The following is a 26,254-nucleotide window of genomic DNA, read 5'->3' as shown; positions in this document are numbered from 1 at the left end:
TGTGCTGGAGCAGTACCAGATGCTAGTAGGCAGAGCGGACGCACTGCTACTATCATCTGGCGCAGTCAGGTTATTTAAGTCTCTGTTGGGTGGAAACCTCATATAGATGGCCAAAACGCAAAACCTCCTGTCTGCAAATTTCATGATTTTTGGATTTCACTTGAAATGAGGACAACAGGCTATGCTGCACATGGTCAGCCTGTCTGCAAGATCGTTGTGCCCCTCATTTTGCCAACTAGAAATAGTAGATAGGTTTTGATGTTGAACACACATTTTCGTATTCATTTCCCCAACAGAGTGATTTTTTCACTTTGGCCATCGATATGTCAATAAATAATAATAAATAATAGTTTTCAGGATTCAAATTCAAAAGCAGCAGATCGACAAACTCGAAACGTGTCACAAAGCGGATCTGATACCTTTGATGTTATTGTGTGACGCTGTAGAATGATAAAGTGAGGCGTTCATTTACAAATAAAAAAAGAACACGAAAAGTTAAAATACAGAGATAAGTTCGACAGTGAAGACATACATACAGTACTAATGACCACTTTCAGGAGAGAACCCTTGTATGTCCAAAACTGTTACTTACGCCCGGACCGCTAGGCCAGCGTAGAGTTCTCAGCGGGCTAACTGGGCCGGCCCGACTAACTAGCATACATTTTAGCACCTACACAGCCAGAAAACATTGGGTAGAGTCGGGTTCGGTAAGAATTTGAGAACTATCGCAGAGTAAAAGTAATATAAATGATAATAATACTACTAAATAATAATACTTTTTCATTAAGCCTGAGGCCCAGCCTGACTAATTAGCAAACATTTTAGGCCCTACCCTACCCGGGTTGGGTAGGAACGGGTTCAGCAGAATTTGAGAACTCTAGGCCAGCGGGCCTTGTTAATACTTTTCATTTGTTCAAAATGTATAAAACCCACAGACAGACTGAGCCACGTTCAAGCTGCCGCACGTGAGCTTGTAGATCACCTATTTTCACTACTTTGGTGTGACACTGCCTGCCATACGACAATGCATAAAATATAGGGCAGTAATTGATGGAGAAAAAAATGAAACAGCAAAAAGATACACTTTGGAGATGCAAGGTTTCTGTCTGACCGGGGGAGTGGGTTTCTCCATGTTGATACTGACTTTTGGTGAGGATCTGGAGGTCTTCAACAGACGGAGAGCCTGCTTTCTTCTCATAGGGGATGACCGTGGTCAGATACTGATGGAGAGAGAGACAGGGAGAGAGAGAGAGAGAGAGAGAGAGAGAGAGAGGTATGAGACGATGAAAGAGTTAAGATGATGGAAGCAGGGCTGGTCAATTTACAATTTAGTCCTTGACAATTAGCAATCCTACTGTTTGAATGCTGTACAGACGCACGCATGGAGCAAAAATAATGATAGAAAAAAAATACAAAGGCACTAACAACAATTTTCTTTAATGCCCTAATCTGTACATTGAAACTATAGAAACTCTAGGATGTCAGGTCAACAAAGTAACCTGTCATCCGTCTAAGTAACATGCTATCTAGATTACTTTCTAACATTTTGCATAAGCCTGCATGGTCGTGTTATGGTATGTGCTACGGGCTAAAATGAGCCCAAAACAAAGAAAACAGTGGCTCAGCCAACAAAGAAACTAACATTAAATGCTGTAACAGAAAGAGTTATGAAACAGGATGAAGAAATACTGAAAGTCAAAAAAAAAGAAGACAAAAAAGTAAAAGATTGACTTAAGGAAAGAAAAAAGAGACTGGGTGGAGATCAACTCATAGCAGGGAACGCCAGCTGTCGCTGTGAAGAAAACAAACCATGAAAAAGATAAACCGAGAACTGAAGCCAACAGAAAGGTGAAGAAACAGAGACAGAGAGAGAGGGCGGGCCACCTGTTTGTCCCCTCCCGTGCCGCCGAAAGTTTGACGGAGGCCATTTTGAATGACATTGGACAGTCCCTCCAGAATGAGGAGCTAGGAGGAGGAAGGAAGGAAGGAAGGAAGGAAGGAAGGAAGGAAGGAAGGAAGGAAAAGAGGAGATAAGGAGTTTATACGCAGCACAGGGTTAACGCTTAAAGGAGTAGTTCACCACTTTTCAACCTGTCTTCATATAATAGGTCCTCACTAATGTTCATGATAAAATGTCACAATTTTTTTCTACTCAGTCCAAGTCTCCTAGGATAGCTGTGGGAAGTTCAGAATCCATAGTCTTGTGACATCATCATTTTCCCCCAAAAAAAATGTAATCAATATTTTTGAAAAAAATATTTCGATTTTTAATATCGCGAGAACAATGGCTTCCACTTTAAAATTGCAACTTTTCAGGAATAGAAAGCCTGCAGTTTCTATAAGCTGGATTGGTAATCGATGATGTCACAAGACTATGGGTTTCTGACCAGCTGACAGCCCTCCTCTGAGAAAAAAAAAAAAGAAAAAAAGAAAAGCTATTTTTGAGTGAGGACCAATTATATGAACATAGGTTGAAAAGTGGTGGAGTGCCCCTTTAATGCTTTAACAATTGAAAAATAGCAGATCTACAAGCTCACAGCGCGGCACTGGTGCCGCGCTGTGAGCTTGTAGATCTGCTATTTTTGAAAAATCGTGATTTTTTGGAATATTTCTTTCTACAAAATTTGTAACTCAAATATTTGCTTCTGGGTGGTCCCTAGAACAAGATATTTTGAGATGGGGGTCTGCGGCCAAATACATGTAATTTTCGGGGTCCACTGATTTAGAAAGAAGGATTTAGAAGACACTTATAGAATTGGGTCAAAAGCATTCAAAGACTTACACAAATGTTCACGACTTAGCAGATCTACAAGCTTGCAGCGTGGCTGTGTGCTTGTATATGTGCTATTGTTTAATAGTTAAAGCATAAAATAATGGTTAAAGTGGTTCAAATCTAAAGTGAGTGACACAGATTTGTGTTCAGGCCTAAATAGCATAACTGGCATCCCTATTTTGGACATGTCATTACAGGCACAAATCTTCAAAAATATCCCATCTATCTCAAGCTCACAACGTGGTGCGAAGCGACGCATTGTGAGCTTGTAGATCTGCTGTTTTCACTAGTTTGGGTCACGGGCAAATGTCTAATTTCTCCTTTGGGTCAGGGGCTAAAAGGTTTGGGAACCACTGCTATGTAGCATTCGGAGATAGTGGAATAGTTGTCTGGCTACACGAGGCTACTGCGTGTCTGCCTCACCGTGCCAGGGACGTGCGTGCTGGAGCTGCGGTGTCCGTTGGGGCCCGTGGTGCTGCTGGTCGTGTGGCGGATCTTCTTCTTCTTCCGCAGCAGCTCCCTGTGCTCCTTCTGGCGGTTCTGCACGTCGATGAGCAGCGAGATGAAGCTGTTCTTCACCTGCGTGGTGTTAGAAAACACATGAGGGTGCTCAGCATGCTGTGTGTGTTTGTGCACCAGTTAATGAATGGATGAATGAATGCAGGCAAAAATCAACGAACCTTGATGTACCATTTTGGCTTGGTTCATCGTAAGAACATTCGTTCTGAAAGTCATGACACCAAGAAAAAAGTCCAAGCCTGGATTTAGTCCTCAAATGCTTTAACATCCCTAAATCTGGTGGCGAACACCTGCTTACATCTCAGACCTAGTGTCAAACTACGTGCCATCACGCTCACTGAGATCAGCTAACAAAGCTCTCCTGGACACTCCAACATGTCAACTTAATGGCCTTTGCTTTTAGAGCCCCTACCCTTTGGAATGCCCTGCCCCTTGAGATCCGCCTTGCTGAGTCTGTCCCCTGTTTTAAGTTTTTCTTAAAACCCATTTTTACAGACTAGCTTTTAATCCTTAATTAATGTAACCTTTATGTATTTGAATTCTGCAAGCTATGTATTTATTTATTTGCATAGTTTTTTTGCACTGTTTTTAATCTTATAACCTTTGTGTGTATGTTCTGTTCTTTGTCCTCTATTGTTTTGTGTCCCCCTGTAAAGCACTTTGTAACCTGGTTTTGAAAGGTGCTATATAAATAAAGGTTTATTATTATCATTATTATTATATGTTCTATACTAGGGTTTAAGTTAACAAACCTCCTTCTCATAGTCCAGCTCATCTCTCAGGGCCAGAGCCTGGATCAGCTCCTCGCTGTAGCGCCGTATGGCCGCCTCCACCTCCTCCAGGGTGGACGTCAGCTCAGAGATGGACAGCTGTCTCAGCCCTGAGTAGAACAACACAGTCAACAGTAACACACACTGGGAAATGGTGCATTTATACAGCGCCTTTACCAATGGCGCTTTAAAGAGATTGTGCATTACATTCACCCAGTCACACACCCATTCATACACCGATGGCAGAGGAAACCATGCAAGGCACCAACCTGCGGGAGCAACGAGGGGTTCAGAGTCTTGCTCAAGGACTCTTCGATACTAACTCTGAGGGAGCCCGTGATCGAACTGGGATCCTTCCAGTTGCCAAGCACCACTCTATCTCCTGAGCCAAAGCCACCCTCGCTGCCATTCAACGCTTTATTTAGCATTTTATAACCAGCACATCAAGATAAGACTATGGCAGAACATTTCTGACACTAAATGAAAAAAAGGCTGAAAAATATTTTTTTCCCCCCCTTCTCTCTCTAACAATTAAGAAATTATCATTTCAGTTTTTTTTAAAAGAGGAACATAATAGAGAATTCTTAAATATCGTCTATCGGGTGGAAACCTCACATGTTCAGGATTCAAATTCAAAAGTATGCGCCCTGCTTTGAGCTTGTAGATCTGCTACTTTTGATGCTTTTGTGTGACGCTGTAGATTCACTGAAAACTGTTCACTGAAAACATTACAACCCAGACTGACAGAGTGACAAGAAAGAAAGTGAAAAACAAAACAGGAAGCGAGACAACCACAACATCTACCATCAACCACTAGTCAAACTAACAGCGGAACCATTCCAGAGGCGACTATGGACATTTGGGGGGAATAACACCTGGGAACTTCAGGAGAGAATCAGAATGAGAATCAGCTTTATTGTCACATCACAGGTTTACAGAGTAAAAAAGGCGCATGAAATTCATTTTTGTGCATGGTTCCCAAAGAGAATGCCCGAATAAAAACAACGGAGCACTCGACTGGTCTGCACGTTGTTTATTTTGTGGGGGTGACCGTCCGTCTCCTGTTTGACTCTGAGGAAGACGAATAGGGCTGTCACAATTATTACATAATCGTCTAATCGTGATTATTTGACATTATCGCAATTATTTTGTCATAATCGTGAATGTTGAAAAATGTCAGAAATAGTGGAAATAGCAGATCTGATGCGACGCGTTGTGAGCTTGTAGATCGGCTATTTCCACTATCAATGTTATTTTTTAAGTAGTAAGTTGTCAAATATGTCAGTAATTTATTTGTGTGTTTAGGTTATGTGTCTTATCTGCCATATGCAACTTCAAAGCCTAAAAGCCAAACAGAAATGTAATTATCAACGACAAAAGCACAATTAAATCGTTAACACAATGCCTGCCAAGGGTTAAAAAAAATCTATCTTAGTACTGCCCGGCTTTTTACAAAAAATTAAAATGAAAATAAAAAAAAAATTAAACATTTTTTGAAAAAAAATAAGCTCTCAGAAGATGTCCATTGCCCCCTTGCAGTTGGCAGAAAAATATAATCAACCCCAAGAAAAATCTATTTTTAGATTAACACACACAAACAATTACAGCATGTGGATGGTGGCCATTTTGGCAGCCATCTTGAAGAAGGTGTGCAGAAAGCTGATTACATGAATAACATTTTTATAATTTTTTATCAGCATCACAGGCTGCCCAAAGAGCTGTGAACACATTGCTGTCTCATATATTAGTGAACAGTGCCCCCCAGTGGCCAAAAACGGTAGAACGTACAGTAACGTGTAAGGCGGTAGATAGCTGGGCAAAATAGAACGTTTATAAACGTGTAAGGCGGCAGATGTGTTAATCGCCAATTATTTGAGTGACAATTAATCGTCATAGACGAATGTCGAAGCGTTGACGTGGCCAATTATGGGGTGTACATTGTCGTACACTTGGAGGCAAACGGTACTGAGAGTGTTCAATAAGAAGTCACTAGGTTGAGTTTCTGAGCGTTTGTTTATTTAACAAACACAGCAATAATGTGTACTCTGTCTCATTGACAGCCAGGGCTGTCAATGAGAGGAAGCACATAGCACATGTACGGGCGTTAGTCTAGTGACAGCACGTGGCTGTCAGACCTGATGAAGACCCATATGGGTCGAAACGTTGTTTCCCTTAAATAAAATTGTCACTGGAGCTGCTGAACAGTGTGCGGACTTCCCTTCTTCCTAGAGCACGTGGCTGTCACCAGAGAATGGCCCCGAATAGTTGAAAACGTACAGTATATATTGTCTGGCCCTGCCCCTTAAGCATAAGGGATGGACCATACAAACAGGTTTCGTTACATACATTGATTGGTCATTGCACAGAATACAATACATGATAATTACAAGGAAACAGAGTGAGCAGCGAGTGGTCGTCGTGGTCAAACAAGTTACAGTAGTATCCTCTGGCTTTGAAGGTTTTGTGCGTGCGTGTGTGTGTGTGTGTGTGTGCGTGCGTGCGTGCGTGCGTGCGTGCGTGCGTGTGTGTGTGTGTGCACGTGTCCCCCAGTTCCTCAGGGTGACACAGCGTCTGTGTTAAACCAGTCTAGCAGAGCCTGGGTGCAGGCATGTGGTCACTCTCATGAGTGACCAGTGACCACACAGGTTTTCAGCAGCTTCCTGGAGTATCTGTCCAGGAGGCGTGTGTGTGTGTGCAAGTTGTTGCATGCCATAGAAATATATTTAGACCATATTGTACTGTGTAATATAATTGGTCGAACTGATGTATAGTTACATAAATTTACTGCCCTAACAGCGTCAGTCACCCAGAGGTGTAATTTCAGAAAACAGGGGTTATTGGCAAAAAACAAGTTACCATACACTATTTCTAAAATTGTGGTGACACGCTGAGAGCTTGTAGATCAAGTATTTTCACTATTTGTTTGGGGGCGAAAAGAGAAAACGTTTAAAAATGTTCGCCAATAAGGACATTCCCAAAATAGGAAGGGATGCCACTTTGAAAGTGGTTTATAAATTAATGGTTGCATACATATAATAAAACTCTTACCTGAACTACAGTATAACACATCATGTCACAGCTAAACCAATGGGCATCGACTGTGTTGAAATCAGATTCATCTGTAAAAACTATTCCTAAAGAGTTGGGGACAAATATTCATAAAACCAGTAAGACGCCATGATGGCGAGGGGCGACCATCAGGGGGTCTCGGCCCGCAGGTTGACTGCCGATCGTGGCTTGCTCACGCTACCCTGAAAGGCTTAGCCCCGTCCTTTCCACAGACAAAACTCTGATGCGCGACACGTTGTTTTAAGATCACTATTCACGTTGAGGGTGCGTCAGAAGCATAAATCATGCAAAGAAAATCCCAGTTTGTAGAAAACACCAGAGCACCCATTTAGGCCTAACCTGTAGAATAGGGCTAAATCAGAAATTAGCCTACAAAACAAATATGTTGCTACATACTGTAAATGTACTGTAAGCCCCTCCCAAACAGCAAAATGTGTTCCCGGCCTGAATGGGTTAATAAACACACAAATATCTCTGTTCCATCCATTCTCTTCCTCCTTCCACGGGAGGTTGTTGTCAATCTGTGAGTCGAGACGCAGCAGTCAACGTGAGGTCTCGAAACTTAAAACCGGACGTCTCCACTTGCCGTGTGTTTCTCCATAGAAAACTGGCTCCCTGAAGTCGCCAATAACTGAGGTTAAATGTCAACACTAGGGGGAGTCAAATGTCATCTCCTGATGACCCAGATGACTCCCCTGCAGTGACTCCTGCAATATAATGAACAAGCAGACTAGTGCAGTGCGTACGCCAGTGAAATCATCTGCCGAGGGCTTCAAGGCTCACAGTCGCTTGAGACCTCTGACCATCTCTGTCATGGTCAATAACTACACTTTATCTGGCAAAAGAAAGTTGTCTGCGGTGGGCAGACGAATAGTGGCACAAGCAGGATGGGAACCCGGGAGGTGTGGGACGGGAGTCTAGTGATTAGCCAGCCAAGCCACTGAGGCTGGTGCTGAGATGGGGCATTGGGTCTGTATTAGAATAGGACAACGCCCAACCACTGTAAAAAAAGAAAGAAACCCCGCCCAGTAGGGATGGAGCTCCTTAATCTTTATTGATAATGAGCACCTTATCAATCTTGCTTATTGAGTCTGCCTTTTATCGAGCCCATTATTGAGCGTTTTCTAATATTTTGTGGAAAGATGTGAGACGACAAACTCTGAACAGAACTGTTATCTTTTTTTATAGGCCAGTTGTTGTGACTGTAAGTTTGTTGCTGACCACCATCTATGAAGATGACAATTGACAAAAGTAAAAAACAACCATTCATTAATGTGCAATAAGTGTTAAATGGCTTTATATTATGAATAGTACTGTAATCATTTCTTGATCGCCTCTTGTCTTGATTGCGACCGTCAGGGAGCAGTTTACTATGAAAACCTCCACCGGCCGTCCGTCCGTCCGTCCGTCGGTCACACGTCACACCTTTGCCCTGCTCATATCTCCGCATCAGTATGACATCACACCACATGTGTACACAAACCTTTGTGTACGTTGCTGTGGCAACAGTCTGTTGTTGCTGGTCTGTTAGTGTACGTTAGCAACCACCTTAGCAACCATGGTTTTACCCTAGCAACCAACTGTTTACCATAGCAACCATGTTTTTTTACCCTAGCAACCAACTGTTTACCATAGCAACCAGATACGCAGAGCAGGGATCTCCATATATGGGCATAAACAGGTGACATCACACTGATGTCAGATACTCAGAGCAGGGATTTCTCCATAATATATGGGCATAAAAGGGATTCTGTTAGGGATCTCCATATATGGGCATAAAAGGGATTCTGTTAGGGATCTCCATATATGGGCATACAAGGGATTCTGTTAGGGATCTCCATATATGGGCATAAAAGGGATTCTGTTAGGGATCTCCATATATGGGCATAAAAGGGATTCTGTTAGGGATCTCCATATATGGGCATAAAAGGGATTCTGTTAGGGATCTCCATATATGGGCATAAAAGGGATTCTGTTAGGGATCTCCATATATGGGCATAAAAGGGATTCTGTTAGCTGTTAGTGATCTCCATATATGGGCATAAAAGGGATGCTGTTAGGGATCTCCATATATGGGCATAAAAGGGATTCTGTTAGGGATCTCCATATATGGGCATGAAAGGGATTCTGTTAGGGATCTCCATATATGGGCATAAAAGGGATTGTATCCCAGATGATGCCCTGTTAGGAGATCCACACTAACAGAATCCATATATGGTCCTACCGACAGCTGCTATAAGCCAACCCTGGCGATAAGGTCTGAGTCGAAGAAATGCTTCTTTCCTGGCAAGAATTGCCCCTTTATACTGTAGGGCTCGTTTGTGTATTGTATGACATCACGCCACATCATCGGCTGAGGACTGTGTGATGTCATCATATCTCCATATATGGAGACATAAGTTGCTCATGCCTAAATATGGGCTGGTGAGGTCAGACTTAGTGTGATGGGTAGGTTATCTCCATATATGGAGATTCAACTTCAATGAGTAACCATGGCAAACTGTCAACTGCCCGTATGTCTTGATAATTGGTAAAACAAACTTTTGGCCTATTTGTGGAGATAAGCGACCAACGGTCGCTTATCTCCCGATTAGGGAGTCTTACTGGTTGCTTAAACATGACGTCATGGGCCACTATGCTCGATTGATTGATTGATTGATTTAAGAGTTTATTAGCAGTTTGCAATAGAACAAAGTACAGTTTCATGACAGCACAAATCACCAACTAAAAGGAGATCCTAGAAAGCCTTTCTGCTTATTTACACAGGAACCACTTTTATGCATCTCATATAACATTGAAAGACAGACGGATAACAGGCTTGATAAGGCCAAAGCTTATTGATACCGGGTACTCAATACATTTGTTATCGAGTTTGTAGCGGGCCCTTGTTTCGAGCTCGATCCCTACCGCCCAGTAAGGCCTACCCGCCCGATCTTACTGTCAGAAGGCCTTGGCGGGTGATTTCACCCAACACCGTGCAGAGCTCCAGTCTCTCTTCTGAAGAGCCCAGGTGTTGTTCGTTCTGATGCAATGTCAGGGGTTGACACTAAGGTCTCAGAGGTACTTGCCCATCGGGCAAGTACAGGTCATGTTCTACTTGCCCGAAGTTAATGCCCACTTGCCCGAAAAGTAAATCGTCCTTTATAAAATGATAGGTACGATTTTAATTACCGCTCAATTTAACACTTATTTCTTTACTTTCTGGGCCTGTGCGATAAAATGTCATACCTCAATACCTCCAAATCCAAATACCAAATACTTTAGCTATGATTGAATATGTCTATGGGTTCACACTTATTTTTTATTTTTAAATGTAGCAACAGTAAAAACAGCACATTATAGGTAAATAGTGCTCTTATTTTACATTCCACAGACCAGAAGACACAGCGCACTGGCCACGTTCAGGTGTTTAGACAGATATCTCATGTTTATAGACATTTGTGTCCCCTCTCAAATGAGCACTTGCCCTGTCGGGCAACCTGAAAGCCAACTTCACCTGCCCTGACGTTTTATTTACCTGCCGGGGGCAGGTGGGCAAGCCTTAGTGTCAATGCCTGAATGTGTCTTGTTGAGCACCGAACAGCCCTTCTACATTCTGCTGGCTGAAGCGGGCACGACTTAACTTTACGCAGAGCATGGACATGTGTGTGTATGTGCGTGCATGCGTGCGTGCGTGACTTGCTACATCACACTTGTAAATGTTAAGCCATAAATGTAGGTTAAATAATGGCAAATCCTCTATAGCCTTATGGCCGCTATGGTGTGTGTGTGTGTGTGTGTGTGTCTCTGTAACTACCAACTGTATTAAGTGAGATATGCATCAGGGATTATGTAACAGCAGAGAGCGTGCATGCAGCAGTAATTGCTGTCTGCTCGGATCTGCCACACATTGCATAAGAGAGAGAGCTGCTCTCTGCGTGTGTTAGGGACGAACGTGTCTTTGTCTAGTCAAGTCCACTGCTTTATTAAGCCCATTATCTTGTGCTTTAGCTATTAAAAAATAGCTGAAAATAGCTTGTAGATCTGCTTTTTTATTATTATTATTCATGAAAATGTTTGGAAATCTTTGAATATATATATTTTTCAAATCTTCGCTTCTGGGGGGTCCCTGGAACAACATATCTTGAGATGGGGGTCCGCGGCCAAATTATAAATATGAAGTTTGACAACCACTGACGACAGAAACATGAGTTTTTCAAAAAACCTTCGAAGGATTTAGAAGACATTTATAACATCGTCTCGATCATATTCAAAGATTTGCACAAATCGTTGTGATTTATTTCTAAAACAGCAGACCTACAAGCTCATAGCGCGGCACAGAGTGCCACGCTATGAGCTTGTAGATCTGCTATTATTGAATAGCCAAAGTATAAAATAATGTTTAAAGCTCTTGCTAGTCAGCACAGAAATACTAGTCAGATAAATGAGTTCAAACCTTTATTGCTAGATACGTTTTTATTGCAAAAACTGAAGAAAGAAAAGAGTTGGGGGGGGGGGGGGGGGGGAGCAGTGGCTTTCATATCCTCACAGTGTTTTTCTTCTGACAAGGTTTGCACAATGCGCTCTGGGCATGGCTGTGTTCTGAATATTTTCTTACATTTAAACTGCCTGTGTAGCCACCGGCTACAAAAACCACGTTGTACACATCCCGAACGCGTATGGTAGCCAGGGCAGTCTTCAATTCATCTACAATTATCGTATGGTATTCCTAGAAGATAATTGTATCTGTACAGAGGTTACCGTATCGATACGGCAGGAAATGCTGTGTGACACGGCTTTAAAAAAGGGATACAAATTTGTGTTTTTCATTTCCATTTATTAATGATTCAATCTTTTGCATTAATCCATGAAAACATAATTTATTTGCATTTCCTTTGTTTTTGTTTAACATCAAGGGGCGGCAGTGGCTCAGGGGTAGAGTGGCTGCTAGAGCGGCTGGATGGCAACCGCAAGGTTCCCAGTTCGATCCCGGGCTCCCCCAGAGTTAGTGTCGAAGAGTCCTTGAGCAAGACTCTGAACCCCTAGTTGCTCCCGATGAGCAATACTTTTATAGAGCAATAATAATTGTTCTCTTCACTGACGATACTTGGGTGTACTAACAACGGAGCACCATCTTTGTCACATTTGTCTCTCTCACACATAAACACAAACACACACAGAGGGCAGGGCAGGGCTTTACTCACGGTCCTCCAGGCTGGTGTTGGATCCAGAGCGTTTGAGGTCCTGGGACAGCAGGGACAGGTCTGACTGAGAGGGACTGTCGTCATCATCATCAGGGTCTGGAGACTCCTGCATCATCTCCTCGATCTCCTCGATCACCTGACACACACACATTTAAAATGTTTATCCATGACCACATGAACATAGAACAGCCAGTTACAAAGAGCCTAAACGGCAGAACATTGTTACATACATACAGTAAAGTCGACATACGTGTCAAGACACAGCAGACATAAATCATGGGTAAAGGAAACAACGCCTCCTCCAAATTGAGCGGCTTCCTCTCATGGCTGACACCGAGCGATATCTTGCTAACTGTGTGGCCCTCCTTTTGGAGAGGCCTGCCATTTGTAATCCCCTCACCACACTCACATACACACACAAACAAACATTCTGAAATGGCTATGTAGTATGCTAGCATTCCTAAGCCAGGGTTCCCACACATTTTTACCAATTAATTTCCAAAACTTTTCCAAAACCTTTCCAGAATATTGAACCCAATTTCCAGGACTATATAACAATAATTCAGCTCAATAACAGGTCGCTTACTTCTATGCGCAATGCCCAAAGACAGGTGGTGTATGCCAGTGGTTCTCAACCTTTTCAGGCCGTGACCCCCGAAATAATCATGTTTTAACTGGGGACCCGCACCCTGACGAGCACTAAGAGTTGAGGAATTTTGTATAACACGGGTCTATTGTGAAAATAGCAGATCTACAAGCTCACAACGCCTCGCGTTGCGAGGCGTTGTGAGCATGTAGATCTGCTATTTTCACAATTTCTGCCTCTAATATTTGACAATTTGGCTCATGTTTAATTTGTCATTTCAGAGGTATTAACAAAATCAATAACCAAAGACAATGCATGCTTCCAGGACCCTTCATAAATTCCAAAACTTTTCCAGTACTGGAAAGATATTTTTCTAATTTCAAAATATTTCCAGGAATGTCATGACCGTGGGAACCCTGCTAAGCCAATGATTTGAGGAGACTCTTTGTGTCTCCATAGAGAAGGTGGGGTTTGGTAGAGGGGCGTGTCTCACCTGCTCGGCGGTGAACAGCGGCTCGTCGTTGTTGACACAGGAGACGATGATGGAGTGCATGTCCATCTGCTCCCGCAGGTCCTCGTCGTCCGAAAGGTCCAGACACTGCTCCTCCAGAGTCTGTCCCACCAGGGAGGACAGGGGGGACAAGACAAGAGGACCTTAATGTCTGACTGTACCACGTGCTTTTTTTTAACACATAAAGGAGTAGTTCACCCCCAAAATGACTTTTTTTCTGTGGATTACTCACGCCATGGAGACTAGAGTTCAATAATATATATATATATTTTAGCTTTTTGTCGCATTCCTAAGACAAAAATGTGATAACAATAAATTTACCCCATTTACATTGTCTAAGGAATGTGACAAAAACCAAACTACTCCTTTAAGTTGCAATCAATTAAATGTCTTTGAAGGTTCAAGATACCATGGTCTCCATAGACTTCCATGTAATTCATAGTGCACGGATCGTGCACGTCCATGCCTAGATCATGCACCATGTGTGTGCACGCTGTTCACAGCTTTCCAACAAAAAAAAATCCGCTTGGAAATATGTTCAGGCATTCACGATATAGCAGCCATTATGTTTTCTTCAGATGTAAACAAACATGGCTGCCATGTTAAACATGCAATTTCGCGTTCGCGATCATGCCTAATACATTTTTTGAGGTCCAAAAAACACAGGGGGGGTACCAATACAAACTCGGGAAACTTGGGGTTGGCAACAGAAACATTTCTGACTGACATTTCTGACTGATAAAGAGTCCAAGAATCAATCAAATCAACTTTCTGTGCAAGTGGTGCATGCATGCATGGTTGTAAATGGTATGTACGTGTGTGTGTGTGTGTGTGTGTGTGTGTGTGTGTGTGTGTGTGTGTGTGTGTGTGTGTGTGCCAGACCTACTGCACATTATACAGTATGAAACAGAGCTGCTACCTTTAAATGCTGCTATTTGTTCCAAAAGCTTTATACCCTGGATATATATATATATATATGTATATAAAATGTCACAATGCAACATAGCTGTTTACACAATGCTGTACTCCCTCCAACTGTATATATTATGTTCCCCCTGTTCAACAGTTTTTATTTTATTTGTGACGCTTACTTTGGCAATGTAAACATATGTTTTCTCATGCCAATAAAGCTTCTTTGAATTGAATTACATTGTGTGTAGTGTGTACCTTCTGGGTGAAGTAAAACAATGTGCAAACACAGCAGCAAGATTGGTGAGCTGCTGTGATAGGAGAAGGATATCGAATGGAACCACAAGAAAAATAACCCACATCCTTAGTTATCAAATGGAACCCAACCACCTTAAAGACCATTGTTGCGACCGTCAGGTCGCAGTTACTATGAAAAGCTCCACCGGCTGTCAGTCTGTCTATCACGTCACGCCACGTCACGTCACGTCACATTTTTCCCCTTCTCATATCTCCGCCACCGTTGGCCCTTTCAATGCCAAACTTTGCACAAACATTCCTTGGATGGCAAATCACAACCTTCACCCCTCATTTCACACATGGCCCTCTTCTAGCGCCACCATCAGGCCGACTTTTGCAAAACACATTTAGGACACTGCTGCTACAGATTTTGGCCTAAAATCACACAAAGCGATACACAGTATCTCTACAGTCATGTCATCAACATGGATCTGTCCAATTTCCTATATTCCCTCCTGATTGGCTATGATTGCCTTCTAAAGTTTGTGTATGCGACGTGACGGTCGCTTATCTCCCGATTATGGAGTCTTACTGGTGCATGAACAGTTACACTCCTTTCACTTGTACATATTTTGTTTCTGATTGTATTGTATTGTATCTGCTTTGGCAATGTAAACCTATGTTTTCTCATGCCAATAAAGCCCTTTGAATTGAAGAGTGTGTGTGTGTGTGTGTGTGTGTGTGTGTGTGTGTGTGTGTGTGTGTGTGTGCGTGTGTGTGTGTGTGTGTGTGTGTAACATCTGTGTGGTACCTCGTGCGGCCTCAGGTTGAGGATGGGCAGGTGTAAGGAGCGTGTGTGCGAGGTCTTCCAGTCCACAGGCATCACGTTGCCATAGTTATCAGTCAGAGCGTTCCACACCCTGAGAGAGACACACACAAGGAATGGAAGGAAACGTCAATGGACTGGGTCAGCAAACATCAGAACTAAAATAACAGTGGCGGTGATTAAACCCCATTTAGGCTTAGAATTATGGAATGCTTTAACCAGTGAAAAATAGCAGATATACAAGCGTGCCGCGCTGCGAGCTTGTAGATCTGCTATTTTTGAAAAAGTCGTGAAAATGTGTGCAAATAAATGTATTTTCAAAGTGAACGTTTGTAACTCAAATCTTGCTTCTGGGGGGACCCTGGAACTAAATATCTTGAGATGCGGGTCCATGGCCAAATATATATCATTTTGGGGGTCCTTCACATGAAAAGGTTTGAGCACCACTGACATAGTAGTCTCTCAAGAACAGACTAAAGCCTCGAACAGAGTCGGGTGTAGTGTGGTGTAGTCTTTTTGAGTCATAAAACTACAACGTTAACGCTCAAAAAGACTACACCGCACTACGACTCTGTTCGAGGCTTAACTGAGCTCCAGTTAAGTGAAAAGGACCTTTTCTTTGACGATGGCTGGCCAGATTGCTGACATAGAAACATAAGGCTTTTCAAAAAATCATAGGATTCAAAAGACACTTATAGAATCGGGTCAAAATTCAAATTTTTACGATTTTTTAAAAATAGCAGATCTACAAGCTCGCAGCGCAGCACTCGGTGCCGCGCTGTGAGCTTGTATATCTGCTATTCTTCAATAGTTAAAGCATAAAATAATGATACACAATAATGTGTACCCGTTCTGAATGGGTTAAAACGGGGAGAGGAGGAGATGCAAACGAGCAGAGACACAGGAACTGGCTGTGCGGGGGAGAGCGTTTCCTGTCTGACTCTTATCAGTGTGACACAGCGTTAGTCAGCGGAGTTCGCTTGGTTGCGCGTTCCCTCCCTTTTTCTCTCTCTGACCTCTTCACCAGTGGCGTCAGTTCAGCAAAAGCTAGGGTATGGCAAAGATGGGGGTCCTCATGGAAAAGAGGCATTACATTTTGTATAACAGGGTATATTGTGAAAATAGACGATCTACATGCTCAAAACACCTCGCAGCTATTTTCACAATATCTGAAAGACAGTTTTTTACCCAGGTTTCTACGGTTTCAACAAAGAGACATTCATGGATTTATATTTATTTATAACTTTTATTTCCCCCCTGGACCCAGAGTATGGCAGCTGCATACCCCTGCCATACCCAATTGACGCCCCTGCTCTTCACCCCATCCACGACACACAGCCATGCCCAGTCTCTCTACAGCAGGGATCTTCAACGTTTTCAGGCCAAGGACCCCTTAGTTGAGAGAGAGAGAGATGAAGCAGGGACCCCCACAACCTGTTCATAGATTCCATAGAGTTTAATTGTTTGACAGCACAATCATCAGTGTATTTTGGACACGTACCACCATTTGAGAAACACTGCATACAGCCAGCCCACTAACGGGGCTATGTCTCTACAGCCGTGACGTCATGTTTAAAACAAATCAAGACAAATGATTACAGTACTATTCATAATATAAAGCCATTTAACACTTATTGAACATGGTTGTTTTAATGATATAATTAGGATAATATTTGTTACTTTTGTCAATTTGTCATCTTCAGAGATGGTGGCATGATGGTATTATTGGCCACAAACTGGCCAATAATAAAAAATAACAGTTCTGTTCAGAATTTGTCGTTTCACGGCTTTCAACAAAATATTAGGTAACTTTCTACAGCCCACAGACAGACAGGGCTTCTGCCTGACTGGGTTGGGCCCGAGCTGTCGGGCAGAAACCTCTTATCACCATATCTTTCACTTTATGCAGCTTCTTTCCGTGAATAAACGCCCTACTTGATCACAGCACAGCGTCACACAAACATCAAAAGTAGCAGATCTACAAGCTCAAAACGTGGCTCGAAGCGACTCGTTTTGAGCTTGTAGATCTGCTACTTTTGAACTTGAATTCTAAAAACGTTAATAGTTTTGGACATACTGTATGAGGTTTCCACCCGACGTACACAATAATCAGATCTACAAACAAGATCCACCATTTTCGATGCATGCTTGACGAGAAAAGTGCACATCAGAACGAAGAGACGAGTGCGCCACTACTCGGCCATCTGTGTTAACTGGGTCCTCATTGCTTGTGTCTCTTGTTTACCTGATACTTTTGTCACTGGGTCCCGTTTTTATAGTCTTTGGTAGAGTATGACGTAGCCGGGGATCGAACCCCAACCTCAGTCCCAGTCTCAGGGGCGGACACTCTAACCACGAGGCCACACACTGACTGTAGCCCAAGGTCTGTTTTTGTTTTGTTCCATATATTCCATATACAGGCATTTCTTTTCGTATTTCTTTTTTTTACAGCCCAAACGTACTCAAAGGAGCTCACAGTTGGCGTGCTGCCTTCTATGCTCTCACTCCTCATGGGAAATATAATGATTGTCTTTCTGCTCCAAGGCTTTCCCACAGGCCCCGACTTCAACAGGGAAAGAGTCAAGACTGAAGGAAAAAACTACCATAGAAAGAGTGTCTGTGTGGGTCATCTAGTGCATGATGTCACGCTACATTGGCCAAACTGTGGAATAAACTCCCTGTCGCACTTAGAATGGCAGACTCACTCCCTACTAGCTTCCACCGTGGCCTGCAGACTCGCCTCTTCAGACTCCACCTTAGCCCAACACTTAACGTAGCACTTGTCTACTACCCTCAATAACCATACATGTATTTTTATATGTATTATTGCTATTAATGCCTAAATTATAAATTGCCAGCTTCAAAACGACACAATATTTCTGATCTGAATCAGGTGACCAAATGATCGAAACAGTGTTGATTTTGTCAACTAAAACTATGACGTAAAATGACGAACAAATGAGAACTAGACTAAAAAGGGTGGGACTAGTGGAGAAGAGATCCAGCTGAAAAGTCATTTTGTGTTTTTCGCAGATTCTGCAAGAGAAATAAGCAACTATGAAGACAAGCCCAAAAGAAGGCCATTAGGCCACGCAAGCTCTTTGAACCTAGATGCATTTATGCATCGACTCTTTGAAAATAGCAGATCTTCAAGCTCACAGTCACAAGTCACTCGTTTGAGGGTTACAAAACAAGCCCAAAGAACCTGCAGACCACCAATAATTTACAAGTAACTTTACAGGGGGAAAAAAACAAGCCCAATGACGCTTATAATAAGCAGACATGGCAACAGTGGATGCAAGGCGCTGTGAGGCCGTGTGTCAAAATGACTCTGCATCAATGCAGACACACTGTTCACATGCACACACTGTTTCACACGCACGTGCGCGCGCACACACACACACACACACACACACACACACACACACACACACACACACACACACACACACACACACACACACACACACACACACACACACACACACACACACACACACACACACACACACACACACACACACACACACTATATAAGTTCCATTTGTCCAGATTTCACCCTGAGGTGCTCAGTCACACACAGTTTGAGAGATGTGTTCTAAATAGGACAGAGGCTGCCAGGAAGGAGTGTGTGTGTGTGTGCGACACTTGTGTGTGTGTGCGTGCGTGCGTCCCTCTAGTTATGCCACTGTGTGCCAGAGCGGGACAACACATGCACGTGACGTGTACGATTATACACACATGTGCACGACTGCACGTGTACTTCAGCAGGCGAGTGCATGCCATGCACAAAATTAACCAAAATTATATCGAAAACAACATTTAAACCAATATTTAATTAGAACCAATAACAATAACCAACTTGTAACCAAATAATCAAGAAGCAAGTATCAACGACTCGACACACACAAAAAATATGTATTTTTTTGAATCCTCAAAATGGATTAGTCTTATTAAAGTTAAAACTATTAGTTGTCGTGACACACGCATCCATGCCAGTACTGTCACTGTGGTTGCCAGGCATGACAGTCAGACAGAAAAGGCTCTGGCGACGGCAGCACCCAGGCCAGCGCTGCTCTTCCAGCTACAGCCGCAGCAGGCTTCTGGCCTGTCATTCCCTTCTCCTCCTCCTCTGTCTCTTAAGTAACCCTGGATACACCATGTCCCTCTTCTTCCAACCAGCAACATCTCTACACACTCCACCAGCCTTCATCCTTAGTGTGCGACTACATTTTGTTGTGAGAAGAATCTATCTAAATGTGTGTGCCTATAGGCTAAGATTTCATAAACATCTTCAAAATAGTGATGACGGAGGGGGGCCTAATAGTGAAAGGCAACCTCATTCTCCCTAGTCCCGGTTTGTGATTGGCTGACGTCGCTTTGAATGACAACCACACAAGGCTCCCCCCCTACGCGAGGCTTTTCCTCTCCTACTAATACAGACTGAACGCAACAACCCAGCACTGTGGTCTCCGTAGTTTAGTGGTCTAGGACCAGCGCTCCCAATCAATGCATACAGGGTTCGCATCCTGATGGTGCCACTTTTTTTCAGACACCGCGGACAACTTTTTTTTATGGCGATAGAATATATGGGGAAATCTCGCTACACCCCACGGAGGTTAAGGTTAGGGTTAGGGGTTGAGTTTGGTTGTCAAAAAGATAACATGTAGAAATAGCGACACGCTCCCAACGAGGGGACTGCTTCTGCATCCGAGGAATGGTGCTCAAAGGGACTTCAGCCAATCACACGCTGGCAGGGTGGGGTTTGGGAGAATGTCGTTGCCTATCTTTATAATACCAGAGGGGGCACGGTGGCACAGTCAGTAGTGCTGTCGCCTCACAGCTAGAAGGTCCTGGGATCGATTCCCGCCGGGGGAAGCCAAGGACGCATATTGCCTAGGTGAGGTAGCCTCTCTGTGTGGAGTTTGCATGCTCTCCCTGTGTCTCCTCACAAAAACATATAGCAATCCTGGTCTATACTGCCAGCCAGGGTGCCTGATGGAGGGGAAATGAACGGGTTGGAATAACGTGTTCCTTCCACATGCTACGTCCAACCGGGTAAGCTCCCCCCTGTAAGGTGATAAGACTCACTCCTCATTCACTGAAGGAAGCATGAGCTCAGTTCGGGGCTCTCCCCAGGTTGGCAGAGGGAGAGCAGAGCCCAGGAGCACTGGGTGAGACATGGGTTACACAATCGTGGGATAAAGACTTAGAGAGAAAGAAATAGTGATGACAGCTGATCTACAAGTACATTGTAGGACGACATGGATAGACGCAGTGGTGAATAATGGTAGGCCTACAGGGATGCACGATTAAAATATCCTCTATGGATCAGTGGTTTTAATGGGCTCTCTGGCAGACAGACACGCTTGGCCTTTGGAGGGCAATTACAGAACAAAGTGCACTACTTCAGCTCTGTGTTGTGGTGGGAGAAATATCCACCATAAACACTTCAGGTCTGTGTGTGTAGGAAACATTACAAATGATCCATGATAAAATAAATCACCTGCAGCCTGACTTGATGCCATACCAGTTCAGGTGGAATCATTAAATATCTCCTCTCTCTCTCTCACACAGGTTTGTAATACCATACTTTTGAGGACATCAAAAAAGAATTGACAGCAACTGTATGAATCTCTGCCACACATTGTGACATTATAGATCTGCTATTTTTCAGTGCATGACACTGGCACGTAACTAAAGCCTGACCTCTGAGGCCCCATTTACACTGGCAGCCAAATCCAGCCTGAATCAGACCTGTGCCACTACACATCCAGATAGGAATCTGATTTGTTTAAACAAGTCTAAATACAAATAAGTCACATGGAATCAGATTTTTACAAATGCGACTTGAGCCACTTGCAGAGGGGGTTTCAGATCTGATTTCTAATGATGTGTCTCGGTCTGAATGCAGTAACCTGGTCTAACAACCCAAGTCGCATATCTAACTGTCCAAAGCATCACTTGCCGCGCGACCCGAGCACCACCGACTTCATTACAGAGCACGAGAATTGCCTTTTGATTTACAATAGTGCAAGGGGTGTAATGAAAATAAAACAATAGTTCAGTGTTTTACACTACATGGCGAGCAGCATTCAGTGGACAGAGAGCAACAATCTCCTAGCACTTTGGGGGGATGCCTCAGTACATGGACAGAAACAAGCAAGGCAACAATATATGAAGGCATACTGCATCTCACAGCATGGCAGAAAATGGGTTCACAAGGTCCTATCTGTGAAGTCAGAGGAAAATGAAGAATTTGAAGAACACATAAAGAGAGAAAGGTCGTGCCGCCTACGTCGTTACCACGCTAACCAAAGCAGATATGTCGACGTTTTCAGATGGGCGGTCCACGTATATACATTTGGGGGACCTAACCGCTGCTTTAGAAGACATTTGTAGAATATGCCTCAGGACAACTTTGTTTTGGGTTCCTATTTTAGATCAGAGAAAAGAAAAGATGAGTGTTAAAATGTTTTCATTTACTGCTTTCTATCGTTTTAGCGATTTTTACTTCAGTGGGTGCATACAAGTGGAAAAATATGTATTTTTAGACTCAATAATCAGTCAATTATTTTATTACTATTTACAGTAACACTACTAGCCTCCATAAGTCACGTCATCTGCCCATGAAAGATTGCGGTGCATCTTGGGAATGGGCTAAAAAGACTGTGTCTAAAAAGACATTTAGCCACATGTACGCATGCCCCCCTCCACTGAAACATTAAAATGGCTAAAACAATAGAAAGCAGTAAATTAAAACATTTTAACACTAATCTCTTCTTTTCTCTAATTACAATCTAAAATATGAACCATTGTTGTAACAAAGTTGTCCTTTCAAGGGTTAAGTCAGTTCCAGTTGTGTATTTACTAGTGGAAGGTGACACAAGACAGAAGCTGTCTTCATTTGCCTCCTCTCTGCACTCATGGAACATGACTCCAGTCCACATGGAACCATGAGTCCAGTCCAGTTTAGCTCGGGACCAGAGCTAAGTCCAGTTCTGAATCTGTACAAATTTGCGCAAGTCAGTCTGAATGTTTGTACAACACTGATTGAGCTCAGTGGGCTAGCTAACAGCTAGCTCACTGGCTAATAGGTACAGATACCAAGGATAAGACACTGATGTCACACGCAACACCATGGGCTGGATGATAGGAGGAATTCATGTCAATATCAGGATTATTTAAAATCTTTTGCCTAGATTACGATTAATTAACAGTGAACAGTTATCTTCACTTATCAGTGAAGATAAGATACCTTGTCTACAAGCTCACAACGCATCCTAATGTGACGCATTGTGAGCTTGTAGATCGGCTATTTACACTATTTGTGTACCCCACCACTGTGTAACTAAGAATTATGGTTAAGTGGTGAATCGAATCAGTTGATTATAAAATAAAATAAAAATGTGTGTCGATTCGTTGATAAAAGAAGTTTGACAATAATTTATACTATGACAGTTTTTTTGATTGACTGTTCAAGGGCCCAAACGCACATGGGAGGGGAGGGGGGGGGGGACTAACGTACATAATAAAAGGTACATATTATATTGTAATAGAGATAATCCTAATATTTAACTTGTAGGTTCAACAAGTGACTCTGTGAAGCACTTCCGCTACACGGTCGCTTAGCCGTGGCATCACTGACGCATCCCGGGCTGCTCTTCTACCGTAGGGTACTACTAACGTCGCTAAGGTTAAAAGTTAAACCTGCTCAAACTCAAAGCCTCATCCATAAAGCACTGCTTGTTCTCACACACTTCCATGCATACCAAGGACCCCCGGGCCCCACCTCCCTCCCACCCCCATGCATTTGGCTGCGGACCCCCCCCCCCCCCCCACACACACACACACACACACACACACACACACACACACACACATCTGATTCTATTCTAAACCACTGACTGGGGGACCCCCTAAAATATGTGTCAACAAACATCTCGGCACGATTTGGTCAACAGTCTTTTTGGAAATAAATAACCGATCAATATAATATCCGACCAAAGACAACACGTCTACGTGGCTTCAAACTGTCCCTCGTGTATTGCTGGGGAGTGTGGGGACCCATCGCGGACCCGTCTGGCCTGGGGGACCCCCCCGGCGGACCCCCACTTTAAGCACAGAGTGTCTTAAATTAAGGCTCACAAAAACAACAACAACAACCCACGACAAACCAGTCTGCAGACTAAATAAAAGCCATTTTCGGAACCCTGTGTAGCCTACGTTTATTTGTGTGTATTTGAGATGACCGAAATGCCACATAAACGCACAATAAAACATCTCCAGGGTTCCAAAATGTGGAGAAAACAATCCCCCAGGAACACCCGCTCCGTTTTACCCACCCGTCGTCTCTGAGGAAGCCGGCCTCGGTGAAGGGCTTGACGGGCGCGATGCTCTCCGTGGCGGCGCCGTAGTCGCCGAAGCACACGGTAAGCCTGTCGTCGAAGTCGTGCACCAGGTCCTCCACGGACCTGAAGCTGCAAAGGTCCGCGGACCCCCCGTCGTCCTCCTCCTCCCCGGCCAGGGAGCTGGTGTCCAGGGACAGCGAGGAGGAGCGGTCGTCGTCCTGCCGGAGGCCCGGCGGAGGGTCGCTGTGGGCGGCTGCTGCGTGGCGGTGGTTGTTGGGGTTGGAGTTGAGCCGGTCCTCCGAAGCCTCCGACTCCTCGTCGTCCTCAGACAACGAGGACGGCTTGAATTCGTTGAAGTCCTGCCAGTCCTCGTCAAAGTGGGCCAACGGAGCCGCCATGACTGACTGACTGACTGACTGGCTGAGACTCTGTCTGGCTGGCTGAAGGTATTCCACCGACCGCCCGGGGAAGGGAAGGGAAGAAGGGCTCGGAGCGACCAGGGGGCTGACAGCCTGTTCTCTCCCCCCGCGGACGATGCTCTGTGGTCGGCTGAGAGAACCGTGGAGTCCCGACTGATTGACTGTCTGACTGGTGGACGCTGGACTGACTGGGGCTGTGAAACCCTGGACTGGATTAGACGGTGGAGGTGGAGAGGAGGAGGCTGTGAAACCCTGGACTGGATTAGACGGTGGAGGTGGAGAGGAGGAGGCTGTGAAACCCTGGACTGGATTGGACGGTGGAGGTGGAGCGGAGGCTGTGGAAACCCTGGACTGGATCGCACTGTGGAGGTGGAGAGGAGGAGGCTGTTGAAACCCTGGACTGGATCGCACTGTGGAGGTGGTCAGGTGGAGCGGAGGCTGTTGAAACCATAGATGGACTGTAAATGGTAAATGGTGCATTTATATAGCGATTTTATCCAAAGCGCTTTACATAGATTGTGCATTACATTCACCAATTCACGCACACATTCATACACCGGTGGCGGAGGAAACCATGCAAGGAACCAACCTACTCACCGGGAGCAATTAGGGGTTCAGAGTCTTGCTCAAGGACTCTTCGACAAACTGGGAACCCTTCGTACTCTAATAACGGTTTCCCTACCCCTGAGCTATGCCGCCCCCTGACTGTAAAAAATAAAGGTTGAAATCCTGGACTGGATGTGTGTACCTCACATGAATCCTAAAACCACGTTAGTTTCTTGTGAAGGAGCGCTTGTTTTTGGTGGAGATGACGGAGGTGCGCCGTCTCAAGCAGACTTGAGCCACGTGACGTGAGACACCACCGAGCGAGCTATAAGAGTCGGCTATATTACACTGGTAAAAACCTGGATGTGCGCGCAGGTCGGTACCAATTGAGCCAATGAAACCAGCGCTCCCCAAAACAACAGGTTTGGGGATTGTTGGGAATTGATTACATGATACAGTCACCTGTGCATTTAGTCTCAATGTTTGTAAACAAGAAATGGGTCTATAGGGTGTGCCAAATGTAGTTCTAAGAGCGGCCATTTCTTGGGTCAACACAGCCTTACACCGGTGTTCTGATTGGAGTAAAGCAATAGTTCTATGCAATCAAACAATTGAAACACCTGTGTTTTTACCCAAAAGATGGCCTCTAAGGACTACAATTGCGTCACCGTTGGCACACACTATAAGAGAGTCGGTGTGTTGAGCATTGTGAAGTCCGCTTGATCCAACTCAGCGTCGTTAGAAGTTGTAAACCAGGGGGCCAGATAAATAAACACTCAAGTCTCCATGGTGTGACTATAATCAATAGGGTGTGCCAAATGTAGTTCTAAGAGCGGCCATTTCTTGGATAAACACAGCCTTACACAGGTGTTCTGATTAGACTATAGCATTAGTTCTATGCAATCAAACAATTGAAACACCTGTGTTTTGACCCAAGAAATGGCCGCTAAGGACTACAATGACGTAGCCGCTGGCACACACTATAGGAGGAAAAAAAAGTCATTTTGGGGGTGAACTACTCCTTTAACATGATGGTCATTATGGTTCTACCTGACCTTGTGCTACAGTGACACCTTGTGGCAGTGCATACATGCTGCATGTGTTCTAAACGACATGCTTGTTAACAAACAAAAGATTGATTTGTACATGGTCATACAGTATATAAACAGACATAACTAATGAACTGATTAATTTGCTAAATTTGCTACATGCAAAGTTCTTATTCTCAAACAAATGTGACTGTTCTAACTAGATCTTGATCTCTTGTTAAATCAACATGAAACTTATTGGACAACTCAAAGTAAGACTTGATTTAAGTGCCATCATTATTATTATTATATTAGTTTGAATGGTTTGGATATAATTCTTGGAAAGTGTTATTGTTTCGTTGCCACTGTGTGGGAGGACTGGAGTTGTTGTTAGTTATGTTTCTGAATCAGCCCGGAACTAATAGTGTGGTGTCATTGCAGCCAGGGGGACACAGTAACAGTTGGTGGTTGCACCACAACAGAGGCGGCGGGAGTCAGAGGTTTGTTTGTGTGTCTAAAGTTCATAT

At 43.8% G+C, this 26,254-nt stretch overlaps 1 protein-coding gene across 1 annotated transcript in view; it reads right to left on the bottom strand.

The window, feature by feature from the left end:
* Positions 1-24,250, bottom strand: part of fez2b (fasciculation and elongation protein zeta 2b) — a 29,916-nt gene extending 5,666 nt beyond the window's left edge. Inside the window, exons 1-8 of the mRNA XM_080745356.1 lie at positions 23,729-24,250; positions 15,369-15,477; positions 13,394-13,513; positions 12,315-12,450; positions 4,045-4,172; positions 3,197-3,352; positions 1,885-1,965; positions 1,145-1,220 (exon numbers count right to left, since the gene is read on the bottom strand). Of these exons, the coding sequence (XP_080601482.1) occupies positions 1,145-1,220; positions 1,885-1,965; positions 3,197-3,352; positions 4,045-4,172; positions 12,315-12,450; positions 13,394-13,513; positions 15,369-15,477; positions 23,729-24,132 (1,210 nt within the window). The 5' untranslated portion in view covers positions 24,133-24,250. The remainder of the gene's footprint in view (positions 1-1,144; positions 1,221-1,884; positions 1,966-3,196; positions 3,353-4,044; positions 4,173-12,314; positions 12,451-13,393; positions 13,514-15,368; positions 15,478-23,728) is intronic.
* Positions 24,251-26,254: the final 2,004 nt, after the last annotated feature.

Source organism: Nannobrachium achirus, assembly GCF_963921795.1.
Source record: "Nannobrachium achirus genome assembly, chromosome: 16".
NCBI lineage: Eukaryota > Metazoa > Chordata > Actinopteri > Myctophiformes > Myctophidae > Nannobrachium > Nannobrachium achirus.
Note: the sequence above shows the minus strand (reverse complement) of the source record. Positions and strands in the feature narration are given on the sequence as shown.